At 56.4% G+C, this 19,962-nt stretch overlaps 1 protein-coding gene across 1 annotated transcript in view; it reads right to left on the reverse strand.

The window, feature by feature from the left end:
- Window positions 1-2,244: 2,244 nt before the first annotated feature.
- CDH4 (cadherin 4) overlaps window positions 2,245-19,962 on the reverse strand; it is a 635,132-nt gene continuing 617,414 nt past the window's right edge. The window contains exons 10-16 of the mRNA XM_087445045.1: window positions 15,481-15,734; window positions 14,613-14,755; window positions 11,706-11,939; window positions 10,465-10,698; window positions 9,386-9,525; window positions 8,399-8,563; window positions 2,245-6,437 (exon numbers count right to left, since the gene is read on the reverse strand). Coding sequence (XP_087301171.1) covers window positions 6,231-6,437; window positions 8,399-8,563; window positions 9,386-9,525; window positions 10,465-10,698; window positions 11,706-11,939; window positions 14,613-14,755; window positions 15,481-15,734 — 1,377 coding nt within the window. The 3' untranslated portion in view covers window positions 2,245-6,230. The remainder of the gene's footprint in view (window positions 6,438-8,398; window positions 8,564-9,385; window positions 9,526-10,464; window positions 10,699-11,705; window positions 11,940-14,612; window positions 14,756-15,480; window positions 15,735-19,962) is intronic.

A 19,962-nucleotide genomic window follows, 5' to 3' on the forward strand; every position in this document is an offset into this window, starting at 1 on the left:
GCCGCCAGCATTGTCATTGAGGGGGCAATTACTTGTGGCACCTTGACCTGAAACAGGGGAGTTTCTGGCTTGGTCCCGAGTCTCACGAGCTCTCCCTTATGACACTCTCCTGGGACAGCGCGGCTGTTCCCCCAGCCGTGTCCACTCCTGACTGTGCCATGATCACACCCAGATCCTTCCCACCCAGCCTCGCCCTGAGCTCCAAACCATCCTGCTGCCATCCCATGAGTGTCCACATGTGGGTGTGCCACGGTCATGGCCAACAATGTGGCTAGAGCCAAGCACAGACCCTCCTCACGCCTGGGGCCCAGCTGGAGCAGGGACCCCTGTGAGCCCTGCCCTCCCCAGGTGCAGTCAATCTGCTCCCAGCCCTCCCCTGGGCCCACCCCCATCTGCAGCCCGAGTCCTGCCAGCCCGGGCCTGCCTTTACCCACACAACTGCCTCATTTCCCTCTGCCGCCTCCCCTGTCCGCTCTTCAAGCCTTGGCCCTCTCTAATCTGATCAGGTCCGGAGACTTTCTCAGGGCTGATGCCCTCCCCCAGGTCCTGGGCAAGGCTGGCCTTGACCTCCTGCCAGGAGGGCAAGCTCAGACTCGTGGCTGGGCGCTGCCCCTGTGGCTGTGGCACCACGGCCATGGCCCCGTAGCACACGAAGGATGGATTTGTGTCACTGCGTCCTGGCAGCCTCTCGTGAGCATCTGGGTGGCCGCCTGTCCTCCAGCACGCCAGTCCCAGAGTACCCCCAGCCGCTGGACCAGGCCTCCTTGGCCAGCATAGTGGGCTGTCACACCTGGCGGAGCAGCCAAGCCCCGGGGGCTCTGCCCATGCACACCTGTGAACTGACCGCTCCGAATGTCCCTCCCGGGCCTGCTATCCCAATGCAGGGGAGGGACGGGGACCTCCATCTAGTGAAATGACCCAAGAGACGGCCCCTGTGCCTCCAGGGCAAGGCAACCCAGCTTCCCAGAGGCCCTGGGCTGGACTTGACAGTTATTTCGGCCCGGCCTCCTGCCCCTGCCTCAGAGACAATCAGCTCTCTGCTGTTGAGCTGGTGGGAAGTATCCTCAAGCAGACTCTCCCTGCACAGGAGGGCCTCGCCCCAGGGGTCTAATTACCAGGAGTTGGTGCCCCCACCCCCCAGCCAGGACGCCTGTCCTGGGTCTGCAGCAGTTGCCTAATTGTGAATGTAATCAGCTGCTCCGCACCCTTAAAATTAGCAAGTGGCTAATTGTGCCTGTAATTATCACCTGCACCCATAATTAACTGTGTGAGCGATTTTCTGTTATCAAGTCATTGTGGATGCAAATTTGTGCCCAAGAAAAGACGCGGGAGGGGTAGTGGGGGGACGTGGAAGAACCAGCTCTGCCTGGGGCAGGGGGCAGGGGGCTGGGAGCCTGGACTACAGGGGGGACCTGGCTTGGGGCTCGGGTCTGTGCCACTTATTAGTGGTGTGAGCTGCGTGGCTGCTCAGCCTGTCTGAACTCAGTCTCCCTGAGGAGGGCAGAGGGTCAGCCGGTCCAGCCCGGTTGGGCTTGGGTGTGTGGCCTCTGCCAGCCGGTGCCGCACGCGGGGGCTCCGCTGTGTGGCTTTATGACCAGCAAGGCGCGAGCCACTGCTGGGGCTCCTCTAGCTCAGACTCAGGCCAGTGGTCAAGGGCAGGCTGGGTCACGGTGACCAGGCTGGGCCAATCAGAGAGTTTCTGAGGACCGCCAAGTCTGGCGGGCTGGACCCACTTGTCTTCAGGTTTGTGGCCTGGGGTCTGCGACTGGTCCGGTGCTGCCTTCCTGCCAGGTGGAAGAACCGCTACAGGGGCAGGAGGCAGGACCGCGAGACGCAGAGGGCGTGAGAAGCCTGAACTGGAACCCGGCCTTTGGTGGCGCTGCGAAGGAACAATTGCCAAGGGAGGAGCGGAGCGCGTCCTGTGCAGCGTTCGTTGGCTTGATTTATAACTTCTAAGAACTTTGGAATATTTAGACATATGGCCCGTGGGCCTTCATTTGTCCACTTTCCCTGGGCCTCACAGTCGTGAGGAGCGGGCCTGCTTTTGTTCATGTCTGTGCTCCCAGAGCCCAGAACGGTGCCTGGGGGACACAGCAGGAGCTCAAGAAACACTTGCTGAACCAAGGAGCCCCACTGTCGACACCAAACCCCCAAGTGCATACACCTGCTGTGCCCGAGCACCGTCAGCTTCTCGAATGTGGAGAAGAACAACCCAGGTTGAGGCCGGCTATTTAAAAGGGGGACTTTATTTACTCCTGTGGAGCAGCACGCCAGTGCCCCGCCGCCGCTCCAGGCCACAACTCCGCACAGCTGCTGCTCAGTTTGGAGCCAAGACTGCCTGGCACTCAAAACACATTGAAAACATCGACGCTCTTCCCTTTTTTTCCTTTTTTTTTTTTTTTTGGTACAAAATGATACAAACAACAATACAAAATAGTTGTGCTGTTGACGATTACAAAAGAAGTTGGAACGTTTGTCTAACTGTGCGATGCTCAGAGTTGCAGTGTGAATATGTCATACTCCAGTATCTTTCCCCAAAACAACCACAGTCATGCGGGCTGCTACACATTTTGTCCATTTTCAAAAAGAAACATGCAAAAAAAAAAATCAGAATGGAAAGAGGAGAGACAGGAAAAGCAAAAGGTGTTCCCATTATACACAGAGGGGCTCCCCTCTGGTCCGTGGCTCGAGCATACCTGTTCTCTGTACACCACGTCGCTGCGAGCGAGTGCACACGTGCTCTGTGTGCGGGAGACTTTGTCTTTTTGGAGTTATTCCTTTTAGCACTGACAAAAATTGAGACTCCCCTCCCCCGACTTTCTACCTTGGAGAGAACAGAGTTGTCATCTCGAAGGACTGTGTCGGCCAGTGCTCACTCTGGGGAAACTGAGGCACCTCTGAGGCCTGACGCTTGGCCGTTCCCCCGACACTGTGGTGGTGGGAGGCCTGCGCTTTGGATGTGCTGAAAGATACGAGCAGGAGAAGACCTGCTTGGCCAGGAGGTGGGGGTGCCAAGGCCCTGACAGACATGGCGGCCCTCGGCTGGGGTGCCCGCCGACCTGGCCCACGGCCTTCTTGCACTCCACCCTACAGCGCAGGTTTCTCTGTTCACAGAACAAAATTCCCTAAAGAATCTAAGCCGTGCCCGAGCACTCTGCCAGCGCTGAGTCTGGGCCTTTGCGGCTGGGTCCCCTGGTCACGGATGTGTCGTATTTACAAGCTACGTAAGAAAGACGTTTGACACCGATTGTACGCTTAGCTAACGCTAACTCATTGGCCTCGGAGCAGAGTTCCAAGATGGATCTGGGAGGGTGTGGGGACCCCATCTTTCTCTGGCCCCAAGGGCTGCCTGGGGTGGGAGTGAGAGGGGGCAGCTGTCCAGTTGTTTGGAATAGGGATGGGCACAAGAAGTCCCCCATCGATGTCCCCCCAGCTGATTGCCACAAGCTTGCACAATTTAGGCAAAATGCAACGGGGCATTGGCAGTGACGAGAGGCAAAGGGAGAGGGGAGAGGAGCCAAGGGAGAAGAGCTGAGGGAGGCGGGGAGGCAGACATGTGCGTCCGGCTCTCCCGGGTGGAGGGAGGCAGAGGGCTCCTGGTCACACAAGGGGATGGCGGGATTGGTGTTCAGGATGCCGAGTCCTAGGCTGGGCCTGGCACATCCGTCCCTGAGGTGAGCCCAGGGCCCGGGGGACCCAAGGAGGCCTCGGGATTTCAGAGAGAAGAGTCCACAGCTGCCTCAGCTCCTGGACCATATTCACACTTAGAACTTCGACTGGAGGATGAACTTTCCAAAAAAAAACAAAAACAGAAGATTCTAGCTCACATCCCACCAGCCCTGATCCCATCAGCAATCCCTCAGATGGCCGCACCCCCAGACACTGGGACAATGCTCAATGGCTTCCTGACCCCAAACGATTTGCATAGCACGGCTTCAGAATGGGGGTCGTGGTCCCCTTCCCTTGACAGGCCACCCCCCTGACATCTGTGAGATGGCAGTCTGCACGGGGGGGAGCATCCAGCACGTGACCCGGGTGACCTCCCCCCCATCCATCCTTCCTTCACTCCCCAGGCAGTCCTGGATGGGGTTAGGGTGGACAGAACCCTCCACAGGCCACACGCCAGAGCCTGTCACCCCAGCTCAGCTCTGGGAGATGGACGCGGTTGGTGATGAGTTTGGTTTGGGGAAGAACCCTGATGTCCAACAGGGACACACCCATGTGATTCGCACACACTCATGTCCACTCAAGTTCATCTTCGAGGCCAAAGCTTTTTAGAAAAGAGGATGACCGTAGCAAGAGGGACAGGCCATAGGCTGAGGACTGGATCAAAGACCCCCAGATGGAGACATGGAGAGCATGCTGCACCCCAGCACCCCCACCCTGACCTCCCCTAAGCCCTCTCGAGGCCTCCCCTGACGCCCGGAGCAGGTGTGGGGTGGGGGTCCAGGGCGGGGCCCCAAGGCAAGCCAGCCTCCTTGTCCTTCGTCATCGCTGGAACTCCTCTCCCCCAAGGGGGCTCTGATGCCAGTCCTGCCCAGGCCCCCTCACCTGCTTCCTTGGGGAGCCCAAGAGCAGACGAGGATTTCCCCACGAGGGTGCCTGCCTCCTACCCTGGCCTGAGGAGACTTCACGCCCAGAAACGACTGTCCCGGGGAGACAGCCCAGGGAGAGAAATGCACCAGGCACCTTTTCTCACCCAGTGAGCAGAGGCAGCAGGGTCTCCCCTGTGGGTTCTTGGGACACAGCCCCTTTTGCTGTCCTATGGAACTGACCCTCCGGTGTCTGGCTAGAGAGTCATACTGCCCGTCGAAAGGGCAATTCCAGGTCTGAGAGTCTGAGCAGCTAACCTGCCTGGCAGCTGCTTGGTGCTGATGTGGGTCCAAAGGAGAGGAGACGGGCTGTTGTTTCTGGCAGGTGGGGTGCAGACACATCTGTGGGAAAGACGGCGCAGCAATGCTGGGGCTCTCCCTGCCATTCAGAGCAGATCTGTGTCATCCACATCAGTTCATAAGCGTCAGAAACTCTGGTGCAGAGGGGCAGGGCAGGCGAAGGGGCTGCCAGAGTCCCCTGCTGATGGCGCTGGGTTCCACGCCTCCTGGAACCGCGAGCGAGGTGCACCTCTCCCCGTGGTCTGCACAGCCCCCGGGGGTGGCCGGAGGCATCCAGAGTGCTCAGAGATTTGGACTGGTGCGTGTTCGTGTTTGCTGGGCCTTTGACGGGGTCCCTCAGGAGTCAGATGGCGAGAAGTGGAGGGCTCATGCCAACATTAGGTGAGACACTGGCTGTTTTGGGCTGTGCCTTCTTGGGACACCATACTCTCCTGGACCAAAGACGATGAGGACCTGGGTGGCATTCGGGGTGACAGTTGGCCCTGGGGGAGGCCTAATGGTTAACTGGGGGGGTCTGGGGGATGACCAAGGGCAGAGATGGGGAGCATCAGGGACAGCCCCTGGGAACCCCACCTGCCCCAGCTATTTACAGCATCTGGGAGTCCGGGGTGTCCAAAGACAGCCACATTCACACAGTCGCGCCTTTGGTCAACGGTTCGGCCCACCCCAGGAGAACCTTCTGCTGCTGGAGCCGCAGGCTGGGCCTCCCCGCCTCCAGCTGGCCTTGGGAACCTCCAAGGGTCCCAGGAGACCCTGACTGTGTACAGCAAAGTGTGAGGGCTCAGAAAGGCTGTGGGGATTTGGACCCCAAACTACAGTTTCCTTGTAAATTTTGTCAAGCGAGTCACCCACTTATTTTCTTAATAAAAGACAAAAAGAAAAAGACACATTCTCGCCAATTCCTTAACTGGTGCCTTCAGAGCCGGGACTGGCTGGCGTGGGGGTGCTCGGGACCGGGGCTGGGGACTTGGTCTATCTGCTTTTGCTTGTAGTCACTCCTGAGTTTGAGGGAATCTGATACGTGTACCAAAAGGCACTTTCATTTTTTTTTTTTTTTTTTAAAAACAGTGCTTCTGTTCTAAGAAATTCAAGTTAAGACAGAGTGCCTCTCGCTCCCCTTTACTGCTAACTCAGCTACTGTGGTGGGCGGGGCGCCGCGGGGCGAGAAGTGTTCATGCCAGACAGCTCAATGTTGGGGGGCTGGGGCGGGGAGGGACCCCTGACACACCACTAATGACACGTCCGCAGGAAGCTGGGAAGACCAGCTGCCTCCCACAGTCCTGCTCCTCCGGCGTCCGTCCGAGTGCTGTTCTCGTTTTGGTCCGAGGAGGGGGCCGGTTAGTCCTCCTCACCGCCTCCGTACATGTCTGCCAGCTTCTTGAACCTGGGCCCCCAGTCATTCAGGTAATCGTAGTCTTGGTCCCCGGAGCTGGACGAGTTCAGCGAGCTGACGGAGCCCGCGGTGGAGCCGCTCCCCTCGTAGTCGAAGACCAGCAATGAGTCGTAGGGGGGTGCTGTGGGGTCATTGTCGGCCGCCCGGAGTCCCTGGGGGTCACGAAGACATGGGTTAGGGCGGAAGGTGTGCTGCCTCAGTCCTGGGGGCCTGACAGAACAGAAAGGGGGAGCCGAGGAGAGGAGCTGGGGAGGCAGGCCAGGGAGGCAAAGCTATAGGGCCTTGCATACAGTAGGTGCTCAGTAAGTGCTCCCTGCGTTTGACCTCAGTGCCTCTCAGAGAACGGAGCAGGGAAGGGTGTTGATGAAAATAAACTGTGGAAGAGGGTTGGAGGGAGCAAACTCAAATGCCAGCATGGCCACACGAGTCACATGAGGCAAGAGGGCTGGGCGGGGCCTGTGGCCAGTCAGCCCCTCCTACGCGGGCAGGTGGTGCTCAATTCCAGGATCAGTGCCACCCGGAATGTGAACCTGAGCTGTCAGAAGTCAGAATCTGTTGTCATGTCAACTATTCCCATGAAGAGCACTCAGCAATGCAGCAGGCGTTGCTGGCGCCCCCCACCCACCCCAGTGCCCTGCCCTCCCTCCCTCAGTGCGCTGGGTCACAGAGAGGTCCCCATGCCCCCAGCACTGCTCCACGTGTGGCCCGCCGAGGGTGCCTCTGGGAGCAGCCCCCACCAGTGACTGTGGGAGTGCTGGATACACACCCGCTCCCTTGCCCGTGGGCAGGACCTCTCTGAGGTGGGGCTCTATGTTGTCACCAGGAGGTCCCCATCAGGATGGCCCAGGTGCCCATGGTGGCCACTGGTTGCATGACGCACCTCCCTGCCCTGCGAGGGGGTACCCTTACCATCATTCAGTTCCCAATGGCTTGTAGTTTCCGTTTTTACTTTCCTCAAAGAGTTATTGAAAAGTGGGCTTTTAATTATAGACGGAGGAGGATGTACTTTTTGGAGTTTTAAACATTTTATTACATCATAGACGGTAAATGTTGCCTAAGCCGAATCAGCTTTTGGGCAGTTGTAGGATATCATTTGCAGCCTGGGACAGGCTCTGTTTTGGGAAATGTTCTGAGAACTCTTTTTGTATCTCCGCTGAACCACTCCTGGGTTCTATTCGGTCTACAAACATTCTTTTAGAGTCAGATTCTGACACAGGTGGAGATAGAAGCGACGCCAACCCCTCTTAAAGTACAGTCGGTGCTAGAGACCAGGTGCTCAACACTGCAGGGACCCATGCCAGCCACAAAGGGGATCGAGGACGTGACCGTGTGTGGGAGCTGATGGGCGAGGCATGCGTGGAGCCGTGCACCTGTCAGTCCAGCGTTTCTCTGGCTAAGCTGCAAGAGGTGTTTCAGCTTTTCTTGTACAGGGGGATGGTCAAAGGTCAAAGGCTGGGGACGTTGTTTGTTGGGACTTTGATGTTGAGTCGCCCCCAGACCCCAAACGTCAGGATGGGTGCTGTGGGCATGTGGTCAGGTGGCAGCTCGTGAAGGATGTCTAGTGCTTGGGCAGTTCCCAGGGCACTGGGTGTGTGTGTGGGGTAGCCTGGGCTGGGTCTGATCCGGGTACGTCACAGGCCTGTCGGCATCGGGGGTCGAATGGAGACTGGGAGGGCCCCTCCCAACGGCCACAGAACAGAGCGAGAGTAGACCCTGAGGCCCCTGAGTGCCGCGCTGGCGCCGCCTCTGCGGGTCATCCTCCTGAAGACAGTCCTCCTGCTACCCCGCTGTTCCCGCCACGACTGCAGCCTGAAGTCCCCCGAGTTCTTATGCAGCGTGTGCTGTGTGCTGGCCCTGTCTGTTACTCCTCGCCGGGTGCTGGAGCAGGGTTAGTCCTGTCACAGGGCATGAGGCTGAGGGCAGGCGCTTGGCCCCAGGCCTCGAAGCTGGCAGGGGCGGGGTCGGGCCTGAGCCCAGGTCTGCATCTGCCCCTCACCCTCACACCGCCGTCCCAGCGCGGTGGGAACAGCTTTTATTTGTGCGTGTGAATAGGGTGTCACTTTTAGCGGGGACGCCCTGCTTGGGGGCCCTCCCCAATGCCCGGAGCACCCACCTCGTTGATGAAGTCGCCGATGTCTCCCGGGTGGGGCACCACAGGCCTGACCGGGTACTGGGCCTCGGCGCCCACGGGCCGCTCGTCCACCCGGCGCACTCCGGGGGCCTTGCTCAGCACATGCTCCATGGTCTCTGGCTGCTGCAGTTGGCTGAGGTCGTAGTCCTGGGCGGGGACGGGCAGAGTCAGGGGAGGAAGTATGGGGTGGGGGGCAGCAGGCAAGGGTGCACCCTCGTCCTGTTGTGTGACCCGGCTCTGAGCACGCCCGCTGTCCTATTCTGTCACCTGGCCCCCGAGCCTGCCCGCTGTCCTAGCCCATCACCTGGTCACTGAGTGAACTGCTGCCCTATTCCCTCACCTAGCCTGCCCTTCCCGAAATGCCCACCTCCCCTCTGATTGTCCAGATCCTGCCCGTCCTCAAGGCACGTGTGGGGTCTGTGCTCCCCAGGCTGCCTTTGCCGGCCTGACGCTCCCCCAGGGTGGCCCCCACTGCCCCCACTGCTCAGCCCCCACACACATTCCTCACTAAGCTTTAGTGGGGTAAGGACTTGCCCGAGTCACTCAATGGCCAACGGCGGACCCTGAGGCCCACCAGGCAGCTCCCTGGGGTCCACCCTCCCGGGCGCCCCATGCACTGCCTCCTGGTCCCCGGCCCCCGGTTGGGAGTGTCCTCCGGACACCACCACCTCCCCCGACCCCTGAAGGGAGGGAACAGGGTGAGGGGAGCCGGAGCCTGGGAGGGAGGAGTTCACACTGGTCCCTGCGTGGAGGAGGCTGGTGCCCTGTGCACGCCCAGACCTGAAAGTGCAAACACGGGCAGGAGGACAGGGCTGGGAAGAGAGGTCCCCCGCCCGTCTCTGCTGTCCTGACCAGAGCACCGGCCACCTTCACACTGTGAAAAAGGACAAAACGTCTTCCTGCTGAAACCCAAGAGGGAGCCCTGGTGGAGGCAGTGTTCGAGGGTGTCTGGGCGGCCGTGGGTCTCACCTGGTCCTCCTCGCCGCCCCCTTCCTCGTCGTACTTGAGAATGTTGTCCCGCACGTCGTCCTCGGGGTCGATGAGCAGCTGCTTTGTGTGGCGCTCCTTCTCCCGCCGCTTCATCCACACAACAAACAGCAGGACCATGGCTGTGGGGGCATGGGGCTGCACCGTGAGCAGGGTGCGCATGGTGTGCACACGCACCTGTGTGCCATGTGTGTCTGTGTGAGCACGTATATGCATGTGTGTGCCACGTGTGGCTGTGTGAGCATGTATATGCATGTTGTGCCATGCACCTGTGTGAGAGCATGCACATGCATGTGTGTGCATGTCCATGTGTGGGAATGTCCTCCCTTGGGCATATGGAGAGCTCATGTGCGTGTGCACAAGTGCGTGCATTGATGTGCACGTCCATGTGTGTATATGCACGTGTGCATGTCTGTGTGGAATGTCCTCCCTTGTGCGTATGGAGAGCTCATGTGTGTGTGCACAAGTGCAGGCATGCGTGTGCACGTTCATGTGTGTATATGCACCCGTGCATGTCTATGTGTGGGAATGTCCTCCTTTGTGCATATGGATAGCTTATGTGCGTGTGCACATCCATGTGTGTATATGCATGTGTGCATGCCTGTGTGGAATGTCCTCCTTTGTGCATATGGAGAGCTCATGTGCGTGTGCACGAGTGCATGCATGTGTGTACATGTCCATGTGTGTATATGCATGTGTGCGTGCCTGTGTGGAATGTCCTCCTTTGTGCATATGGAGAGCTCATGTGTGTGTGCATGAGTGCAGGCATGTATGTGCATGTCCATGTGTGTATATGCATGTGTGCATGCCTGTGTGGAATGTCCTCCTTTGTGCATATGGAGAGCTCATGTGCGTGTGCACGAGTGCAGGCATGTGTGTGCCATGAGTGCCTGTGTCCATTAGGGTACAGACCAGTTCAGTTGGGTTTCTGAAAGGTTCCTAGCAGACGGGATGAGGCCAGGAGATGCGTGCTACAGGGCAAACCTGCGCTCCAGCACCTCCTGGCCATCCCTGGACAGAGCGCTTGGGCCATGATGCCCTCGGCACTCAGCCATACTCACTCAGCAGGATGACGATGCAGATGAGGATGGCCACGATGGCACCCGTGCCCAGACCAGCCGCTGCCACCGCGCCAATGGTGGTACAGTCACCATTCTCGTCGCACGGGCACACCTTGACTTTGATGATGGACATGTTGGACAAGGGAGGGTTCCCAGAATCTGTGACGATGATGGGGACATCGTACATTCCGGCCTCCAGGTACAGGATGCGCAAGCTGAGCTGGGCATAGTCACCTAGCACAGAACGACAGAATGGGCTTTGTTCAGTAAGTGGCCAGCCCTCCTTTCTGAGCAAGACTACCGAAGGAAAAAACTCAGTGCGTGAACATCTGAAGTATCTGTGTGGTTAACACAAACATGCACACATGCATACACACGTATACTCATGCACAAGCACACATATGCACACAAACACACCCGTATGCACACACATACACATATGCACACATACACACCACATCACACCATATGGTTAAAAGGCATTGGCAATTCAAGAAAAAGCAATTGCAACATGTAGGATGAAGAAATCATTTCCTTAATATATAAAGAGTTTTACCAAATCAATTAGAAAAAAATCTTCTCAAAGGAAAATAGACAAGGCCATTGAACAGATAATTCACAGAAGGAACAACAAATGGCCAATAAATATATGAAAAAATGTCCACTGGTAGTCAAGAGATGCAAATGGAAACAATGATTTTGGCTATAAATGTGGGAAAATGCTTTTTAAAACAATAATATTCAGTGTTGGTGAGGTTTTGGGGAATAGGCATTCTCCTCTATTTCTAGTGAAATCAGAGATTGGCATAACCTTTCTAGATGCATCTTCACAGTGCTAGCAAAACTTCCAAATTTGGATGCCCTTTTATACGAGTCCACGTCTAGCAAACTACCCTTAGGAAGCACATCGGTCGGGGTCCCATCGGTTGGTAACCGGCACAGGAAGTAGCCACGGACACCCGCAGTTATAGCTGCAAGGGCGGTCACGGCTGTGCTCGGCACAACAGTGAGAGATTGGGACTGCCATAGGGCCTCCTCGGGGCACCCTGGACACGCCGAGCACTGGACAACAGCCAGGGGGCTCCAGGAGGGAAAGGGCGGACAGCCCTCTTGTAGGACTGGCCCCCGTCCCCGCTCCTCACTCTTGCAGGGCGCTGGGCTCCCTCGGGGGGCTACACCCCAGACTCAGTCTGATCCTCCCAGTGGCTGTGCTTGCGGGCTCGTGTTCGAGGCGGGCTCACCGTTTAAGCGGGTGATGGTCCAGTTCCTCCGCACAGTGGCCGGCACAAAGGGCAGCTCGAAGACGTAGGGGCCGATGTTGGGGTCCATGTCGGCATCGGCGGCTGTGATGTTGATGGCGTTCAGGCTGGGCTTCTCGCAGATCTGCGCCTCCTTGGGCAGCAGCTCAGGGGCATTGTCATTGATGTCAATGAGATAGATCTGGAGGGTCCCGGTGCCGCTGGCCGGGGGGATCCCTGTGGGACAGACATGGAGTGACCATGCGGGGTCATTCCTGATACTCCATGACCACATGCGCATCAGACCAACCCACAGCCCCACACAGGACAGACCACAGCCCCTCCCGGGACAGACCACAGCCCCACCCAAGACAGACCACAGCCCCACCCAGGACAGACCACAACCATAGCCCCAAACCTGCACCGACACCCTGCCATACAACATATGCAGTCACTCAGCTACACGCTGCATATGAACAGATACCACCAGAGCACACAACTGCACAGATGTGCGGCCACACCCAGACCCACAGCCACACGCGTGCACACACACACGCACACAGCACTCACTCAGAGCTCTACTGACGCCCAGCCGTAGGACACCTGTGGGGCTGGCACCCGCGTCCCCATCTTTCTCTAGCTTGGGGCTCCTTGGGGCAAAGCCCTTCCCTGCCCTCAGCGTTGTCCTGGCCCCACCCAGCAGGGCTCCCAGGGACCCGAAGCTCTGTGCTCAGACGCTTATAACCAGAGCAGAGAACTAACTGCTGCCAGAGAGCAGACTGACTGCGAGAAAGACAGAGGGAGCCTCTGAGGGTGAGTTTTGGATTGAGGGCCCACTCCCCAGCAGCCGGTCCCCCCAACAGTGGTCCTCCGCTTTTGCTGGCCTCAGTAGAGGCAGGTGCTCTGCTGAGCCCCAGAGCCCTCAGGGGCCGGCCCAGTCCCTCGACGCCCCCTATGCCCAACCTCCGCCTCAGCCAGGCCGACGCTGCAGGTGGACACGTGCTGGGCGGCCAGGGAGAGATGCCCTGTCCGCCCTCCAGGCTTTTCCTCCTGGAAACTCCAGGAGTTTCCGTGGCAACTCCTGCCCCAACTTTAACCACCGTGTTTCTTGGCTGAGGCGGGCGGATCGTGTGAAAACTATGTCCTACAGCATGTCTCTCTAACCTTCTAAAAACGCATCACAACACGTGGAAGGCGAGGCAGCTCGGAGCCTGCCTTGGAAAACTGCTTTGGCAAGTCCGTGATGGCACAGCAAACACACAGCACGACTGTGACGACACAGCACACACACAGCACGACTGTGAGGACACAGCACACACACAGCATGACTGTGATGACACAGCACACACACAGCACACACACAGCACGACTGTGACAACACAGCACACACACAGCACGACTATGATGACACAGCACACACAGCACACACACAGCACACACACAGCATGACTGTGATGACACAGCACACACACAGCACACACACAGCACGACTGTGACCACACAGCACACACACAGCACACACAGCACGACTGTGATGACACACAATCGGGAGAAGCATGGAGGGGCTCTGTTAACCGGAGAATTTGCACTCTCCTCGCGTCTTCACGGGCTTTCCACCGCTCCGGCCCCGGATTCACTTAAAAATCACTCTCTAATCTAATCTCAGTGGTCGAGCTGCTGGAGGAGTGGACGTCCAGGAGAGAAGGCCTGGCTCATCGCGGGCCAGCTGCAGGGGTGGCACTTTGTGGAGTCTGTGGGTGAGGCGAGGCGAGGCGGGAAGGAGGCCAGTGGGTGGTCACCAGGTCCTGGCTTTCACTTGCTATGAGCAAGCCTTGGTGCAACGGCTACTCTTGTTCACGAAGCTTTAGCTGCACAGCTGTTCCTAGAACCCACCCTGCCTGGGGCCTTTGCACGTGCTGTTTCCTAACTATGGGGCTCCCCCTCCAGCCCCATCTTCCCCTGGTCCCACAGGTCTTGGCCCCACGGTCAGCTCCTCATAGCCAAGTGCACAGCTGGAGGCCCTGGTTGCTCTCTCCCACCCTCATGTGTTGTTGTCTTCCAGCCCTTCTCACTCCCTGAAATTATCTGGTTGACTTGATTCTCACCCATCTCCTTGGGGCAGAGACCGCTAAGTTGTCCCTCAACATCCATTTCCCCTTTCTTCCTTAATAAAAAAACTGAGCCCCAAATTTTATCTGGGATCATCACTGCCCAGCTAGAAGACTACATTTCTCAGCATCCCTTGCAGCAAAATATGGCTTTGTGACTAAGTTCTGGCCTTCATCAGCTGTAAGTGGAAGTCCTTAGAAGGGCAGGGATGTGCCTTTGCCCTCCCCACTCCTCCTTTTGTTGGCCAGAATGTGGTCGTGATGGCTGGAGCACCAGCAGCTATTCTGGACCACACTGAAGCTTGCCAAGGACACGGGAGTGGCCAGAGTGAGCCTGGTTTCTCCAACCTGACCCAGGGCTGCCTGCCTCCAGCCGTGCAAGGGAGGGGGCTCTTGTCTGTTCTGTTCACTGATGAATCGTGCCTGGCACATGGCAGGAGCTCAGAGAGTAATAATAGCAGTGGTAGTAGTACTTCCTTGAGCCAGGCCCTGTTCCCAGTGCTCCAGGTGAGCAACCTATGCGAATGTGTGTGAGCGACCGTGCGAATGGCCGAATGGGTGTGTGTTCGCATAAAGGAGTAAGCCCGGGGAGTTAGGCAGAATGGCTGATGCTTTGAGTGAATGTGGGGGGGACGGCCTGGGAGGCACCTGGCACCGTGCCGCCTCACCCCACCCCTTCCTCCTCCAGACCTGCCCAGGGACCCTCCAGGTGCCGGGCGGGCCTCCCTCGGTCTTCCTGCCACAGAGCCTGTGGCATGTGGCAGGGTGAGCATGCGACAGTCTGCCCCGGAGCCGGACTCACCGTTGTCCGCCGCCAGGAAGGTGGCCTCATAGACGTTATTTTTTATGTAGAGGGACTCGCGGTCGAGGACGGCCGCCGTGGTGATCTGACCGTTGGTGGCGTTAATGTGCAGCCAGTTTGCCGGGTCCGACAGCTTTGAGTATCTGCGGAGGCGGGGAGGAGGGGGTGAGGGGGTGAGGCCAGGGGCGGGGGGAGAACCGAGCTGCCCCAGAGCCCCCAGCCCCTCCTGGCGGCTGGCACATCCCTCCCGGGGCACATCCCTGCCAGGACACCAGCCTGGACGCCGAGTTCACCCGGGGGCTCTCCCTCCAGCCCTGCATGGGGCACTCCCACAGCGGGATGGTGACAACAGTGGCTCACAGTCCCCGAGGTAGATGGGCTACTTATCCTCACAGGGACCCAAGAGGCAGACACTCTCAGCGTCCCCATTTTACAGATGGGGAGACTGAGGAACAGAGAGGGTAAGTGACTTGCAAAATCATGCAGCTAGTGAGGGTGCAGCCAGGGCGAGGACCCGGCCTGACCCCAGACGTTGCTGAGTGTCTGTGAAACGTTTTCCCCTTCTCGTGTGGAGGCCACAGCAGCGCTCGTGGTTTGTTGAGCGCTTGTGGCATTGCACCCACTGCCTGTATCAGGCGGGCTGGGTGGTTCCAGCTGTCCCCAGGACTGGGACTCCTGTTGCTCCCTCCTGGAGAGACCCCCACAGGTCAAAGACACCCCTAAGCACCCACCCTGGGACTTTCTGGGGTGCAGGTTTCATTGGGCATTTCGGGATTCTTCTTTATGGAAAACGGGGAGCCCGAGGGTGGGGAGCCCCTTTCCGAGGGCCCGAGGGCAGGGTGCGGGCAGCTGTGCCCTGTGGACCCACCTCACGGCCTGCTGCATGAACCTGTCGGGGTCCACTGCTGAAAACGTGGTCAGCACGGTGCCGGTGGGCACGCCCTCCTCCAGGCGGATCAGCTTGTGGTTTGAGGGGAAGTAGGGGGCCTCGTTGATGTCCATGACGGAGATGGTTACCCCCGCTGTGGACTGGAAGGACATCTGGATCCCGCTGGCCAGGGGCGCCTGGTTGGACACCATCACGGTCAGCATGAATGCTCTGTTCAGCTCGTAGTCGACCGCCTGGAACGAGAGAAGCCCAAGGGGGTGCGCCTGTGCAGGGGCCGCGAGACTGGCACGGAGGGTGCTGCCCCGGGGCTGGCTGGTCTGTTTCCTGTTCTTCCCGCCGTGCTTTGTGGCCGGGAGGCTGGTCCCCAGGGATGCCGTCTCCCAGCTCCCTTGTCTCTGGCTTCCTGCTGGGTTTGGCCAATGGGAGGAGAGAGAGTTTGGGGTGAAGGACCCCCACACTCGCCCTCTCATCTCGCGCCGTGGTGTGGCAGTAGCTGGGCTCCTCGGGGGCCACAGCTCCCACAGGCGCCCCCCTACACGGCTCCGGCTCTCATCGGCTCTGGGAATGCCGTGTCCCCGGCCTGTTCCCTCCAGCCTAGTGTGGGCAAGGCCCCCACTGTTGTTTGTCCACTAGGTGCCTCACTGGGCCTAGTGGGTGGAATGGCGGTATGTCCATCTGGACCCTGTGAATGTGACTGTATATTAAAATAGGGTCTTGCAGATGTAATAAAGTTAAAGACCTTGAGATGAAGTTGGCCTGGACGGAGAGCGGGCCCCAAGCCCCAGGGCAGGTGCCCATGTGAGAGTGAGGAGAGTGAGGCCGAGATACAGGGAGAAGCCACGCGAAGACAGATGCAGAGACTCCGAGCCAGCAGACGCCAAGACTGCTGACAGCCGCCAGACACTGGGAGAGAGGCGGGAAGGAGCCTGTGGAGAGCACGGCCCTGCCTGTGTCTTCATTTTAGACCTCTGGCCTCCAGACCATGGGAGAATGTATTCCCTTTGTTTTAACCCCCCAGTTTGTGGTACTTTGTTACAGCAGCCCCAGGAAACTGATGATCAGGTCTTATGGATTCCCTTCACCTCTGCGCATGGGCCCTGCATTAACATCGTCTCCAGTTACACACTTTGGGGGGGCGGACCCGACTGATAAATACTAGAATGGCCTATAGAACTGGTCTGCAGTTCTACAGTGGATGAGGTACTGTCAGTCTGTGGGTGTTCCTCCCATTCTGGGAGGGAGGGAAGTTGCACGGAAGCACGGGGACCCTGAGACATGGAACTGTTCATGGCACAGCTCGCACAGTCTCACTGCAGAAAACACAGCACAACACAACACACTGCAACTGCACTTAAAAAATCCTACGTAGACACGTGCAAAGTAACGTGCACAAGATTCTTCACTGCAGAATTATTCGTCTCATTCGTGTAGGATATATATCGGAGACAACCCGGATGTCCACAGCCCTGGCTGCCTGAATGGACTGCGTCCACACAGTGTGGAAATTTGTAGCCATAAGAATGAATGAGGAAGATCTCTGGGTACTGAAGTGGAGAGATCTCCAGGATCTACTGGCGAGCAGAAAAAGCAAGACCTGTAGGATGCTGCCTTCTGTGTAAAAGAGGGAGAGGCATGAACTCGTGTATGTAGTTGCTCATATTTGCAGAAAGGAATACTGCAAGGATAAACCAAAAATCTCCTTAGACTGGTCGCCAAGAAGCAGAGGGAAAGAATCGGGGAGGGAAGAGCTGGGGCATGAGTGTGCTACATACGTCTTGTCACATTGCTTTGATTTTGGAGCCAGATAATATCTTACATTCTCGCATTTTAGGTATTACAAATAAAATTACATATATAACGCAACCTCTGAAAATTACAAACAAATTGAATTAAACGAAACTAATTGTATACGAATGGGTAGTATATCTCCCAAGAAAATAATGATTTCTGGTGGCTAGGACAGTATTTAGATGGTGAAACCTTAATGTGATTTATTCTAAGGACAAGAATCATTGCAAAGAAATCTTAAACTCATGTGGTCTTCTTGCTCTTGGTAGTGATTTTGGATTTGTTATTTTTTAAGCTTTTTATGTATATTGTAGGATAAAGTAAGTAAGCAATTATATTAATATTGTTAGGAACCAAGATTTTTAGTGTAAAAGAAATGAGATACAAGTATAAAAATCAATGAAATTAAGTAAAAACCCTCTGACATTAAATTTGAATGAAGTGATCATTTGAATCAGTGAAATAAACATGAGATAGTCAGTTTGAGCATGTGCTTTGAAATGTTACTTCGTCACTCTGCCCCGGAAAGCAATGGCAGAGGCAGTGGCCGCCAGCAGCAGGGAGCACCTGTTGTGCACAGATGTTGGTTTCTAAATACCACTCCTCACTGGAGAAATACCCAATCCAGACGTGAGGCAAGAAATCAACAGGATGAACCTGGTGTCTACTTGGCCACAATGCAGGGACGTCCTTAGGAATAGCTGGCTTGTGGTGGAAGGACCCAGGAACCAGCCAGAGGAGGTGCCCACTAGCCACAACCCATAAGCCCTCCAGCTGACCAAAACACACTGAATGTAGAAAATCCACGCATTCTTAACAGTTATGAGAAAATAACACTTATGAGAAAAACACACACACAATTTCATTTATCACTGTGGTTGGCTGATTAACTGCCTCCAAATATATCTAGTTCCTAATCTCTGGGATCTGTGAATATGTCACCTTCCGTGGTAATAGGGACTTTGCAGACATGATGAAGTTAGGGATCTTGAGATGGGAGATTATCCTGGATTATCTGGGTGGGCCCCAAATGCAATCTCAAGGGTCTTTGTAAGAGGGAGACAGAGGGACACTGACACAGCAGAAGGCAATGTGAGGACTGAGGCAAAGGTGGTTCTGGCTTTGAAGATGGAGGAAGGGTCCACAAGCCTAGGAATGCAGCTCTCTAAACTGGAAAAAGCAAGCAAATGGAGTCACTCAGAGCCTCCGGAGGGAGCACGGCTCTGCTGCCACCTTGATTTTGGCCAGTGAAATGGGTTTTGGACTTCTGACTTCCAGAGGTGTGAGAGAATAAACACGTGTTGTGTTAAGCCACGCAGCCTGACATGATCTGTCACAGCAGCACCAGGAACTCAGAGGGTGACCACCGACAGTTGCTAGTGCCCCACTTTTACTCAGAGAATTGGTGATTAAAGGTAAAAACTGAAGCTTTTATCTCGCTTTTTCTGGTGAACTCTCTATTGGTTTCCTGTTCCTATTTAGTGGCTTAACACAACACAAACTTGTCATCTTACAGTTTTGGAGGCCAGAAGTCAAAAATCGGTGTCTCTGGGCTGAGGTCAGGTGTGGGCAGGGCTGGTTCCTTCTGGAGGCTCCGGGGAGAGTCTGTTTCCTGCCTTTTCTGGCTCCTGGGGGCCGCCTGTGCCCTTGGCCCCCTCCGTCTTCAAAGCAGTAACTAGCATCTTGCAGTCTCTCTCTCTCTGACCTCGGCTTCGTCCTAACGCCTCCCCTGACTCTGATCCTCCTGCTTCCCTCGTGTAAGGACCCTGACGGGCCACCTGGATTCTCCAGGGTACTCTCCCATCTCAAGGTCCTTAACTTAATCCATCTGCGAAGTCCCTTTGGCCATATCTTCCCAGGTTCTGGGGACTAAGGCCTGGGCACCTGTGGGGGCCGTTGTTCTGACAAATGCAGGCCCACATGTCAGTGTCATCGCAGGGCCCTTGTTGATGAGGGAGAGCTCTTTGTACAGAAGAATTCCAACCGAGGAGTGATAGAGTTGTAAAAGCACCATTTTGTACCCGCTAATGAAGAAATTAATTTGGACAATGACCGTCAATAGGTGATAAAGCCAACAGATGGAGGCTGATGGAGACCCGCAGGCACGAATTATCCCACTGCAGAGTGCTCGCTGGTCATAAGGGGAAAGTCAGTTCTACAATGAGGGCCAGGCTGTCAGCACGTGGCCCACTGGTCAGGCTTAGGTGACCGTGAGCAGGACCACCAGGCACCAAGGGCCTCCTGATAGGACTCAGCTCCAGCCACAAGGCCCCTCCCACCGACAGACCCTTCAGGTCTAAGCCCCAGGTTATGGGAAGTGCAGGAGAGCGAGGAGCCAGGTACACCATGCAGTGGCTGGACAAATCCGGCATGTGGGGCCTCCCGTAGGCCAACTGACCCTGCGTCTATGACAGGTCAAAGGTGAGTGGAATGTTCTAGATTATGATGTTACAACCAAATGCAATGTGGGGACCCTGTTTGGATCCAGATTTGAAAAACTGTATTGCAAAGAGACAGTTTTAGGAAATTAAGGGAAATTGAATATAGACGTGTATTGGCGAATATGGAGGAAATATGGTTGATTTTGTCAGGTGTGATAACAGTGTGTGGTTATGTCAGCAAAGTGTATTTTAGAGGGTGATGCATCCTGACATTTTTAGAGGGGGAGGATCA

Source organism: Ceratotherium simum, chromosome 21 (assembly GCF_057802395.1).
Source record: "Ceratotherium simum simum isolate JZ-2026a chromosome 21, ASM5780239v1, whole genome shotgun sequence".
In the NCBI taxonomy this organism is placed as follows: domain Eukaryota; kingdom Metazoa; phylum Chordata; class Mammalia; order Perissodactyla; family Rhinocerotidae; genus Ceratotherium; species Ceratotherium simum.